At 41.9% G+C, this 13,751-nt stretch overlaps 1 protein-coding gene across 3 annotated transcripts in view; it reads left to right on the forward strand.

The window, feature by feature from the left end:
* Positions 1 to 12,995, forward strand: part of LOC115165835 (vitamin D3 receptor A) — an 83,538-nt gene extending 70,543 nt beyond the window's left edge. For all 3 annotated transcript variants that reach the window (XM_029719255.1, XM_029719254.1, XM_029719256.1), the window contains 4 exons: positions 210 to 393; positions 5,756 to 5,910; positions 11,666 to 11,782; positions 11,927 to 12,995. In XM_029719255.1, coding sequence (XP_029575115.1) covers positions 210 to 393; positions 5,756 to 5,910; positions 11,666 to 11,782; positions 11,927 to 12,180 — 710 coding nt within the window. In that variant the 3' untranslated portion in view covers positions 12,181 to 12,995. The remainder of the gene's footprint in view (positions 1 to 209; positions 394 to 5,755; positions 5,911 to 11,665; positions 11,783 to 11,926) is intronic.
* The last annotated feature ends 756 nt before the right edge of the window (positions 12,996 to 13,751 follow it).

Here is a 13,751-nt window from a genome sequence, read left to right on the forward strand (position 1 = left end):
TCTCGTTCTCCCTCTCTCGTTCTCAATGTCTCTTTCTCGCTCTTTCTTACTGTCTCTTTCTCGCTCTCTCGCTCTGTCTCTTTCTCTCGGTCTTTCTTTCTCTCTGTGTGTCTTGCTCTGTGTCTCTCGCTCTGTCTCTCGCGCTCTCTCTGTGTTTCTGTATCGCTCTCTCTCTGTATATCTTTCTCACTCTCTCTCTGTGTATGTAGAGTCTGTGGACACCAAGCTGATGAACTTCAGCAGTCTGTTGATGATGTACCAGGACAGTGCTGGCAGCCCAGACTCCAGTGAGGACGATGGCTCCAAACTCTCTATGCTGCCCCACCTGGCTGACCTGGTCAGCTACAGCATCCAGAAGGTCATCGGCTTCGCTAAGATGATTCCTGGCTTCAGGTGGGACTCTAGCATATCGTGTGCCTACTAAAGGTGTAGGGTGGAGTTGCCCTTAGATTCTGGTCTTGGGTCAGTTTTGTGTTTCCCCCCACTAATGTTAAAGGTTAGGATTGGGGAAGGGGACACTGATCCTATATCTGTACGTAGTGGAAACTTCGCCCAGGAGCCTTAATATGGTACATTAAAAGGATTGTGTAGGACACATGATTGCTCCACCATATATCTTTAATTAGGCCATTACACAACAACCTTTCAATCTGAAATTGGATCTTAGTCAGGCTTCTACTGTCCATTAAGCTTGTAATAGTTATTTGTGGGTGGATGACTTCGGTAATTGCATAGCTACATGCTTTGGTACAGTGTGTTATTATGTATGTAAGGCATTTAATAAAGCCCTATGGCTCAGTGGTATTCCTGGAATACACTGGAACAGAGTGGGTACAACACCAGTTCAGTTAAGGTTCCCTATCCATCTGCTCCCCAGATGCACAGTGCATTCAGAAAGTATTCATACTTCACTTATTATACATTTTGTTACAGCCTGAATTCAAAATGGATTAATTCTTTTTTTTCACCCATCTAAACACAATACCCCATAATGACGAAGTGAAAACATGTTTTTAGAAATCTTTGCAAATGTATTGATATCTACTTTCCAGATGCACCTTTTTCAGAGATTACATCTGTGAGTCTTTCTGGGTAAATTTCTAAGAGCTTTCCACACCTGGATTATTCAACATTTGCCCATTTACTATTTTCCAATTTATTCAAGCTTGTCAAGTTGGTTGTGGATCATTGCGAGACAAACATTTTCAGGTCTTGCTATAGATTTATGTCAACTGTAACTTAACTACTAAAGAACATTCACTGTCTCATTGGTAAGAAACTTCAGTGTAGATTTGGCTTTGTGTTTTAGGTTATTGTCCTGCTGAAAGGTGAATTCATCTCCCAGTGTCTGTTGGAAGGCAGACTGAACCAGGTTTTCCTCTAGGATTTTGCCTGTGCTTAGGTCCGTTCCATTTGTTGTTTTTTTTTTCTTTAAAAAAGACTCCCCAGTCCTTAATGATTACAAGCATGCCCATAGCATGATGCAGCCACCACTATGCTTGGAAATATGTAATGTGTTGTATTGGATTTGCCCCAAACATAACACTTTGTAATCAGGACAAAAAGTGAATTGCTTTGCCACATTTTTTGCAGCATTACGTTAGTGCCTTGTTGCAAACAGGATGCATGTTTTGGAATAAATGTATTTTGAACAGGCTCCCTTTTCACTCTGTCAATTAGGTTAGTATTATTTGGTAACTACAATGTTGTTGAACCATCCTCAGCTTTCTCCTATCACAGCCATTAAACTTTGTAACTGTTTTAAAGTCACCATTGGCCTCATGGTGAAATCCCTAAGCAGTTTCCCTCGTCTCCAGCAACTGAGTTATTTTTGTAGTGACTTGGTATATTTCTATACCATCTAAAGTGGAAATCTAATTAGCATTATAATAAATATCCCCAACAAAGTCTGTCTAAACTAGAGTTATGTCTTTTTACATGAGCTACGTCTCAATCCACCGCATCCGCAAATGGCGGCCTTTCGCATCTGCGGTGGAAGGTGGCCAAGCTACAGTGGTGTTTGTCCCGAAAATCAGTCTTTTCATGAAAACATCTGAACGGTTTGGCCTACGTGTCACGAACACAATGGTGTTCTCCATTTTGCTCTACAACCCCCACAAGCGTCACGGGACTCTGCCAACTTCTGTCTGTAGCGTCTGAACCGTTTGGGCTACACACTAATATGACCCCTCTATGGAAAGGTGAGACTTCCACCAACACGTACGTTGGTTGTTTTGCTCTAGGATGCCTCACAAGACTCGTCTGAAGGTAGCCTGGTAAGTTTTTTTAAAAATGTTAGTACTTTGTTAAATATGGTTCAATGTTTAAAAAAATACATTCCTGATCGTACTTATATAAGAAAGCTATAGGACACTTTAAAACAACATTTTGATTACATTTTGTGCTCTGTTTTTTTCGTGTATGAATCTGTTAAATTATTATATCAAAATATATTTTATATTTGAGATTCTTTAAAGTAGCCACACTTTGCCCTGATAGCTTTGCACACTCTTGGCATTCTCTAAACCATCTTCATAAGTTAGTCACCTGGAATGCATTTCAATTAACAGGTGTGCCTTGTTAAAAGTGAATTTGTGGAATTTCTTTACTTAATGCATTTGAGCCAATCAGTTGTGTTGTGACAAGGTAGGGGGGTATACAGGAGACATCCCTATTTGGTAAAAGACCAAGTCCATATTATGGCAAGAATAGCTCAAATAAGTAAAGAGAAACGACAGTCCATAAGGCTGTAATGTAAAAAAAAAAAGTCAAGGTGTATGAATACTTTCCCAAGGGTTTTTTACGCACATTCAAAACTTGATTAGTTTAATAAAGTTTTGGTGATTAAGACTTATTTCAAAGAGGTGTCACAAGCCAAATCCTTATTGATAGTCTTGACTACTTGAGTCCGACGCAACGGATATACTGCTTTCTCAGGAACGAGCCAAAATCCCTTCATTTGCGTGAAGAAAATAAGGAGAAAAAGGGGGGGATTTCGGGCTGCCTTCTGAGAATTCATAGGCGAGTGAGTAAACTCCCACTGTCTTCTGTTCTATTGGCCAACGTGCAATCATTGGAAAACGTAATGGATGACCTATGATCAAGATTATACTACCAACGGGACATTAAAAACTGTAATATCTTATGTTTCACCGAGTCTTGACTGAACGACGACATGGATAATACAGAGCTGGCGGGATTTTCCATGCATGGGCAGGACAGAGAAGCTAGGTCTGGTAAGACGAGGGGTGGGGGTGTGTGTCTTTTTGTCAATAACAGCTGGTGCGCGATGTCTAATATGAAAGGAGTCTCGAGGTATTGCTCGCCTGAGGTAGAGTACCTTATGATAAGCTGTAGACCACACTATCTACCAAGAGCGTTCTCATCTATATTATTTGTAGCCATCTTTTTACCTCCACAAACCGATGCTGGCACTAACACCGCACTCAACCAGCTGTATAAGGCCATAAGCAAACAAGAAAATGCTCATCCAGAAGCGGCGCTCCTAGTGGCCGGGGACTTTAGCAGGGAAACTTAAATCCGTTTTACCTAATTTCTACCAGCATGTGCAACCAGAGGGGGGAAAAACTCTAGACCACATTTACTCCACACATAGAGATGCATACAAAGCTCTCTCCTGCCCTCCATTTGGCAAATCTGACCATAATTATATCCTCCTGATTCCTGCCTACAAGCAAAAACTAAAGCAGGAAGTACCAGTGACTCGCTCAATACCGAAGTGGTCAGATGATGCGGATGCTACGCTACAGGACTGTTTTGCTAGCACAGACTGGAATATGTTCCGGGATTCATCAAAGGGCATTGAGGAGTATACCACCTCAGTCATCGGCTTCATCAATAAGTGCATCGACAACGTTGTCCCCACAGTGACTGTATGTACATATCCCAACCAGAAGCCATGGATTACAGGCAACATCCGCATCGAGCTAAAGGCTAGAGCTGCCACGTTCAAGGAGTGGGACACTAATCCGGATGCTTAAAAGAAATCCTGCTAGGCCTGCCGATGAACCATCAAACAAGCAAAGCGTCAATACAGGATTAAGATTGAATCCTATTACATCGGCTCTGACGCTCGTTTGATGTGGCAGGGCTTGAAAACTGTTACGGACTACAAAGGGAAACCCAGCCACGAGCTGCCCAGTGATGCGAGTCTACCAGACAAGCTAAATGCCTTTTATGCTCGCTTTGAGGCAAGCAACACTGAAGCATGCATGAGAGCACCAGTTGTTCTGAACGACTGTGTGATAACGCTCTCGGTAGCCGAGGTGAGCAAGACCTTCACCGTCAACATTCACAAAGCCTCGGGGCCAGACGGATTACCAGGACGTGTACTCCAAGCATGAGCGGACAAACTGGCAAGTGTCTTCACTGACATTTTCAACCTCTCCCTGACTGAGTCTGTAAAACTTACATGTTTCAAACAGGCCACCATAGTCCCTGTGCCCATGAACACTAAGGTAACCTGCCTAAATGATTACCGCCCCGTAGCACTCACATCAGTAGTCATGAAGTGCTTTGAAAGGCTGGTCATGGCTCACATTAACAGCATCCTCCCGGATACCCTAGACCCACACCAATTCGTATCGGCATCCCCTGTATATAGCCCCGTTATTTTTATTGTTACTTTTTATTAAAAAAAATTTACTCTTATTTCGTAAATATTTTCTTAACCAACAGTGCAGTTCAAGAAAGAGTTAAGGCTTTGTAAGTAAGCATTTCACGGTAAGGTCTACACATGTTGTATTCGACACAGGTGACAGTTTGATTTGCATTGGGCAGGACAAAAACAACTGCCTTTTTATTAAGAGGAGGGGAGGCTATATGCTTGTTTTTGAATCAAATGAAACGAAATGGGTAAGAAACGTTATTTAAACTTCGGTCTCAGAAAGCATTCAGGTAAATGGCTGAATCCTGTATTTGTGACGAAGGGTTAGATCACAGGTGTAAACAGATCTCCATTTCCAGCCATGTCAGTCAGTGTTGCATGTATTCAGGATTCCCATTGTGTCGGAGGATGGCTGGCTGTGTGTTAGCCTGACAGCCTTTGTTAGTGTGGCTCATGATGACTCATCATAAGAAGGGAATAGGCACAGAGGCAGAGCGGATAGAGTTTCTCGTTAGTTTGGTGTTAACCTTCGTACAAGTGTGTGAATATGGAAGGTTGGATGAGGTAAAGTGCTCATGCCTCCAATAGCAACATTTAAGTGAAGCACACGCTGCAGTGCACTATGGAACGCTGTTGTCCCGGTAACCATAAAATGCATTGTACTACCTGTCCTTTCCGGTCTCCCCCTCCCTTAGACAATTCTAGAAAACAGTGCTCATTCATTCATTCATTCATTCATTCATCTGTGTGTACAAAAAATTGAAACGAGCATAAGATGGCAATTAAATATTTGTTTGTCAGACAGAGGCAATTCCAGTTTCAAGGATAAGAACTACTTTGTTTAGTTTGGAAATAGAAGAATGACATCGCCCAATGTGCTGTAAGATTCCAGCCTTTGGTTGTTGTTATGCCGATTCCCCCATCTTTTGGTACCAACGAAACACTGTCTTTACGTCTCTGCCATCATCTGGAATGAATTTCACATTGGGAGAAATAGGTTGCTATTGCCACAGTTTCTCATCGGGTAAAATAAAAGCAGATAAGGTCCTCTGTGTGTGATGCGATGAGGGGTAAGGGCACCCTGTCAATCTGCATGTTTGGCTCAATACATGTATTGTGTGTTTCCAGAGGGCTGACTGCTGAGGACCAGATCGCCCTGCTGAAATCCAGTGCCATCGAGATCATCATGCTACGTTCCAACCAGTCCTTCAACCTAGAGGACATGTCCTGGAGCTGTGGTGGTGGTCCTGACTTCAAGTACTGCGTCAACGACGTCACCAAGGGTGAAATACATGTACACACACAATACATGTATTAAACTCCCCTCCGCATGTTTAAATTTGGCTCTATACTCCAGCGTTTTGGTTTTGAGATCAAATGTTTCATATAAAGCAAAAGGTGACATTCTGCAGTTATTTTAGGGTATTTTCATATCTGTTTTACCGTTTAGAAATGGAAGTACTATGTACAGTGCAGTTAGAAAGTATTCAGACTCCGTGACTTTTTCCACATTTTGTTACGTTATACTTATTCTAAAATTGATTAAATAGTTTCCTCATCAATCTACACACACTACCCCCATAATGACAAAGCAAAAACTGTTTTTTAGAAATGTTTGCAAATTTATAATAAAAAAATATATATATATATGAAATATAACATTTACATAACATTTACATAGATTTACAGACCCTTTACTCAGTACTTTGTTGAAGCACCCTTTGGCAGCAATTACAGCCTCCAGTCTTCCTGGGTATGACGCTACAAGCATGGCACACCTGTATTTGGGGAGTTTCTCCCATGCTTCTCTGCCAATCCTCTCAAGCTCTGTCAGGTTGGATGGGGAGCGTCGCTGCACAGCTATTTTCAGATCTCTCCAGAGATGTTCGATCGGGTTCAAGTCCAGGCTCTGGCTGGGCCACTCTAGGACATTCAGAGACTTGTCCCGAAGCCACTCCTGCGTTATCTTGGCTGTGTGCTTAGGGTCATTGTCCTCTTGGATGGTAAACCTTTGCCCCAGTCTGTTTCTGAGCGCTCTGGAGCAGGCATTCATCAAGGATCTTTCTCTACTTTACTCCGTTCATCTTTGCCTCGATCCCAACTAGTCTCCCAGTCCCTGCCGCTGAAAAACATCCCCACAGCATGATGCTGCTGTCACCACCATGCTTCACTGTAGGGCTGGTGCCAGGTTTCCTCCAGATGTGACGCTTGGCATTCAGGCCAAATAGTTTAATCTTGGTTTCATCAGACCAGAGAATCTTGTTTCTCATGGTCAGAGTCCTTTAGGTTCCTTTTGGCAAACTCCAAGCAGGCTGTCATGTGCCTTTTACTGGGGAGTGGCTTCTGTCTGGCCGCTCAACCATAAAGGCCTGATTTTGGTGGAGTACAGCAGAGATGGTTGTCCTTCTGGAAGGTTCTCCCATGTCCACAGAGGAACTCTGGAGCTCTGTCAGAGTTACCACCGGGTTCTTGGTCACCTCCCTGACCAAGGCCCTTCTCCCCTGATTGCTCAGTTTGGCTGGGCAGCCATCTCTATGAAGAGTCTTGGTTCCAAACTTCTTCCATTTTAAGAATGATGGAGGCCACTGTGTTCTTGGACCTTCAATGCTGCAGAAATGTTTTGGTACCCTTACCCAGATCTGTGCTTCTACACAATCCTGTCTCGGAGCTCTACGGACAATTCCTTCAACCTCATGGCTTGGTTTTTGCTCTGACGTGCACTGTCAACTGTGGGATCTTATATCAACAGGTGTGTGTCTTTCCAAATCATGACCAATCAATTAAATTTAGCACAGGTGGACTCCAATCAAGTTGTAGAGACATGTCAAGGATGATCATGGAAACAGGATCCACCGGAGCTCAATTTGGAGTCTCATACCAAAGGGTCTGAATACTTATGTAAATAAAGGTATTTCTGTTTTTTATATTTTAACCTCTCTAGGGTAGGTGGCACCGAATCGTCCCACCTACGTAACAGCCAGTTGAATCCTGTGGCGCGATATTCAAATACCTTAGAAATGCTATTACTTCAATTTCTCAAACATATGACTATTTTACAGCATTTTAAAGACAAGACTCTCGTTAATCTAACCACACTGTCCGATTTCAAAAAGGCTTTACAACGAAAGCAAAACATTAGATTATGTCAGCAGAGTACCCAGCCAGAAATAATCAGACACCCATTTTTCAAGCTAGCATATAATGTCACAAAAACCCAGAAGACAGCTAAATGCAGCACTAACCTTTGATGATCTTCATCAGATGACACACCTAGGACATTATGTTATACAATACATGCATGTTTTGTTCAATCAAGTTCATATTTATATCAAAAACCAGCTTTTTACATTAGCATGTGACGTTCAGAACTAGCATACCCCCGCAAACTTCCGGCGAATTTACTAAATTACTCACGATAAACGTTCACAAAAAGCATAACAATTATTTTAAGAATTATAGATACAGAAATCCTCTATGCACTCGATATGTCCGATTTTAAAATAGCTTTTCCGTGAAAGCACATTTTGCAATATTCTAAGTAGATAGCCCGGCATCACAGGGCTAGCTATTTAGACACCCAGCAAGTTTAGCCTTCACCAAACTCCGATTTACTATTAGAAAAGTTTGATTACCTTTGGTGTTCTTCGTCAGAATGCACTCCCAGGACTTCTACTTCAATAACAAATGTTGGTTTGGTCCCAAATAATCCATAGTTATGTTCCAACAGCTGCGTTTTGTTCGTGCGTTCAAGACACTATCCGAATGGTAAATAAGGGTCACGCGCACGGCGCATTTCGTGACAAAAGATTTCTAAATATTTCATTACCGTACTTTGAAGCATGTCAACCGCTGTTTAAAATCAATTTTTATGCCATTTTTCTCGTAAAAAAGCGATAATATTCAGACCGGGAATCTGCAATTAGGTAAACAGCCGAAAGAAAATACAGCATGGGGTCGACTCGGGCACGCGCCTAAGCCCTTTGTCCTCTGATCGGCCACTTGGCAAAGGCGATAATGTGTTTCAGCCTGGGGCTGCCTCGATATCGTTCAGCTTTTTCCCGGGCTCTGAGAGCCTATGGGAGCCGTAGGAAGTGTCACGTTACAGCTAAGATCCTGTCTTCAATAAACAGAGGCAAGAACAACAACACCTTGTCAGACAGGCCACTTCCTGCATGAAATCTTCAGGTTTTTGCCTGCCATATGAGTTCTGTTATACTCATAGACACCATTCAAACAGTTTTAGAAACTTTAGGGTGTTTTCTATCCAAAGCCAATAATTATATGCATATTCTAGTTACTGGGCAGGAGTAGTAACCAGATTAAATCGGGTACGTTTTTTATCCGGCCGTGTAAATACTGCCCCCTAGCCCTAACAGGTTAACAAATTCACTTATAGTGTATTAAATGAGTCAAGAGTTTAGTATTTGGTCCCATATTCCTAGCACACAATGATTACATCAAGCGTATGACTCGTGTTGAATGCATTTGCTGTTCGTTTTGGTTGTGTCCAATATACATATTAATGGCAAATAAGGAATTCACATTTTGGAGTCACTTTTATTGCAAATAAGAATAGATGTTTATGAATGCTTCTACATTAAAGATGCACTATACAGAAATTGCTCTCCAATTTCTTTGTTGCTAAAATTCTAGTTTTTCCAAATGTTTGTTTGTGACGAAACAAGCATAGTGTAGGGTATCATTGTACCATGTAAACCGCTGTGAATTATATTTTCCATAAAAAATATTGTATTTTCTGCTGTTTAACCTCCCTGGGCAAGGTGGGATGTTTGCGTCCCACCTAGTCAACAGCGAGTGGAATCGTGTGGCGCAAAATACAAATACCTCATAAATGCTATAACTTCAATTTCTCAAACATGTGACTATTTTACACCATTTTAAAGACAAGACTCTCGTTAATTTAACCACACTGTCCGATTTCAAAAAGGCTTTACAGCGAAAGCAAAACATTAGATTGTCAGGAGAGTACCCTGCCAAAATAATCACACAGCCATTTTCAAAGCATTCATATATGTCACAAAAACCAATACCACAGCTAAATGCAGCACTAACCTTTGATGATCTTCATCAGATGACAATCCTAGGACATTATGTTATACAATACATGCATGTTTTGTTCAATCAAGTTAATATTTATATCAAAAAACAGCTTTTTACATTAGCATGTGACTAGCATTCCCACCGAACACTTCCGGTGAATTTACTAAATTACTCACGATAAACGTTCACAAAAAACATAACAATTATTTGAAGAATTATAGATACAGAACTCCTTTATGCCATCGCGGTGTCAGATTTTAAAATAGCTTTTCGGCGAAAGCATATTTTGCAATATTCTGAGTAGATAGCCCGGCCATCACGGCTAGCTAATTTGACACCCACCAAGTTTGGCCCTCACCAAACTCAGATTTACTATAAGAAAAATTGGATTACCTTTGCTGTTCTTTGTCAGAATGCACTCCCAGGACTTCTACTTAAACAACAAATGTTGTTTTGGTTCGAAATAATCCATAGTTATATTGAAATAGCTTCGTTTTGTTCGTGCGTTCAGGTCACAAGCCAAAGGGTGACGCGCAGGCTCATTTCGTGACAAAACATGTCAAAATATTCCATTACCGTACTTCGAAGCATGTCAAACGCTGTTTAAAATTAATTTTTATGCAATTTTTCTCGTAAAATAGCGATAATATTCCAACCGGGCGACGTTGTATTCGTTCAAAGAGAGAAAGAAAAAATTCCTCTCGTCCACGCGCGCTCCAGTGTCAGTGTTCCCTGCCTGACCACTCACAAACACTCCTGCTGTTTTTCGCCCAAAGACTGCAGAGCTCTGATTCCACTTTCTGGCGCCTTCTTAGAGCCAATGGAAGCCTTAGAAAATGTTACGTTACAGCAGAGATGCTGTATTTTTGATAGAAATGCCCTAGAAGGACAACAAATTGTCAGACAGGGCACTTTGTGCATGGAATCTTCTCAGGTTTTGGCCTGCCATATGAGTTCTGTTATACTCACAGACACCATTCAAACAGTTTTAGAGACTTTTTAGTGTTTTCTATCCAAATCTACTAATTATATACATATTCTCGTTTCTGGGTAAGAGTAGTAACCAGTTTAAATCGGGTACGTTTTTTTTATCCGTCCGTGAAAATACTGCCCCCTAGCCCCAACAGGTTAAAGCTGGTGTACAAACCCGAAAGTAAAAGACGGAAAAACGAAACTTAAGAACAGGAAATAGAAATAGCGCACATAAAACAGATCTACCGCTTCTTAGACGTGCTTTCAATGAGAATGACATACAGATCTGTAACACACTTTTCTAAGTTGAATTTGGTCGGGTCGCCCAAAAACGGACATATTGCAGCTTTAATGTGGATGCTACCTTAATTAGGAATAGTTAAGCAATAAGGCCCGAGGGGGTGTGGTATATGGCCAGTATACCACGGCTAAGAGCTTTTAAGTACAACGCAACGCAGATGAGTGAGAATGTTAGAGGCACAAAGACCATACCCCCTCCAAAAATGCTAACCTCCCCTGTTATTGTTAATGGTGAGAGGTTAGCATTTTGGGGGGAAAATATCTTCATTATTTTGGGGTATAATCATCATTATTCAAGATTCATTCATGATTATCCCTAATCATGGCAGCATCCACATTAATGTAGAAATGTTCAGAAACATCTTATTTAATTTTTCAATAAAAGTGACTACAAAATGACACTCATTCACCATTCAGTTCCTATTGGGCAAAGCATAATACAAAGCACAACCAAAACAAACTGCAAATGCATTCAACAAGTATGTAGAGTCACAAGCTTGATGTAGTCATTGTGTGCTTGGAATATGGGACCAAACACTACTCTTTTGACTACTTTAATACACGAAGTGAATTTGTCCAAGTACTTAGTGTACCTGGAGTAGCGAGACAAATGTAAACATTTTAGCTTCACTGTCCAAACAAATATGGAGGACCGTGTCAAACCACATGAGCACACACTTACCCACTGTCGGCCCCTCCCTGTAGCGGGTCACACTCTGGACCTGTTGGAGCCACTGGTGAAGTTCCAGGTGGGCCTGAAGAAACTCAAGCTCCATGAGGAGGAACACGTGCTGCTCATGGCCATCTGCCTGCTGTCTCCAGGTATCTACCCACTTGCTGTCATGTGTGCTTTGCATGTTTTTGTACATGTTTGTGGGCACATGTGCAGCATCTGTTTGCATGGTGTTTTTGTGTGCATTCTCCTCTTTCCACCCCTCCTTTTAAGGGCCTCTCTCCTCCCTGTAGATCGACCTGGGGTGCAGGATCACGCTAAGATCGAGGTTCTCCAGGACCGTCTGTCGGAGGTGCTCCAGGCCTACATCAGAGTGAACCACCCAGGAGGACGGCTGCTCTATGCCAGGATGATCCAGAAGCTGGCCGACCTGCGCAGCCTCAACGAGGAGCACTCCAAGCAGTACCGCTCGCTGTCCTTCCAGCCAGAGCACAGCATGCAGCTCACCCCGCTGGTGCTGGAGGTGTTTGGGAGCGAGGTGTCATAGCAGCCCCTCTGACCCCTCCCCATGAGGGACCCCCTAGATGGCGTTGAGATGCTGGATGGAGGGTTCAGCGATGGAAGGGTATCTGAGGGGGATAGCCGAATGGACCTGATAGTCACACTGTCAAAGAAGGTTTTGGGGGGTTAATTAGGGGATTGTGAGTAAAGAGAGGAGTGAGGGGCTTTGATAAGGTTGGAATTTCCCATTGATAAGAAAAAGGGAATTTCAAACAGAATGTATTTATAAATATATATACATACATAAGCAAATATCTATATTTAAAGAAAGGTTGTTTCGATTAAAACAAATGGATGAGTAATCTATTGTATATTATAGGATATGTAGGCCCTATTTGTGTGCATATGAATGTGTGTATGTGTTGACATGGTGTTTCAAATGTAAAAAATATAATGCATGCATGCAAGCATACACGCACAGACACACCCCGAGTAGAGTGTGAGGGGCCTTCTATTTTTGATGTTTGTATATTGAATGACCACAAGAGGGTGTTGTGTACAGGCTCTGACTGAGTGTTTAGTAGTGGGACTAACATCTGTGTTTAAGTAGCAATTAATGGATCGGTTAAAGTGTAGGCCACACGGGATATGTGTGGAAAATCTGGAAACTATTTGGATCTGTTGCCCCCTTCAAAATATACACATTTGCCACTCAAAAAGCTCTTGCCTTCATAAGAGGAAAGAGCAACATGTTTTTAGTTCATTTTCATTATGGATTATTGGCTAGCTAAAATAACCTAGTAAGGTGGCTAACGACCATGCCTCAGGGAGAAGTTAGCCTTTGCTAAATACATATGTACAGTTGAAGTCGGAAGTTTACATACACCTTAGCCAAATACATTTAACTCCAGTAAAAAGTCCCGGTTTTAGGTCAGTTAGGATCACCACTTTATTTTAAGAATGTGAAATGTAAGAGAATGATTTCTTTCAGCTTTTATTTCTTTCATCACATTCCCAGTGGGTCAGAAGTTATACACTCAATTAGTATTTGGGAGCATTTCTTTTAAATTGTTTGACTTAGGTCAAATATTTCGGGTAGCCTTCCACAAGCTTCCCACAATAAGTTGGGTGAATTTTGGCCTATTCCTCCTGACAGAGCTGGTGTAACTGAGTCAGGTTTGTAAGGCCTCCTTGCTCGCACACGCTTTTTCAGTTCTGCCCACATATTTCCTATAGGATTGAGGTCAGGGCTTTGTGATGGCCACTCCAATACCTTGACTTTTTGTCCTTAAGCCATTTTGCCACAACTTTGGAAGTATGCTTGGGGTCATTGTCCATTTGGAAGACCCATTTGCGACCAAGCTTTAACTTCCTGACTGATGTCTTGAGATGTTGCTTCAATATATCCACATTTTCCATCTTCATGATGCCATCTATTTTGTGAAGTGCACCAGTCCCTCCTGCAGCAAAGCACCCCCACAACATAATGCTGCCACCCCCGTGCCTCACGGTTAGGATGATGTTCTTCGGCTTGCAAGCCTCCCCCTTTTTCCTCCAAACATAACAATGGTCATTATGGCCAAACAGTTCTATTTTCATTTCATCAGACCAGAGTAC

Source organism: Salmo trutta, chromosome 28, assembly GCF_901001165.1.
Source record: "Salmo trutta chromosome 28, fSalTru1.1, whole genome shotgun sequence".
In the NCBI taxonomy this organism is placed as follows: domain Eukaryota; kingdom Metazoa; phylum Chordata; class Actinopteri; order Salmoniformes; family Salmonidae; genus Salmo; species Salmo trutta.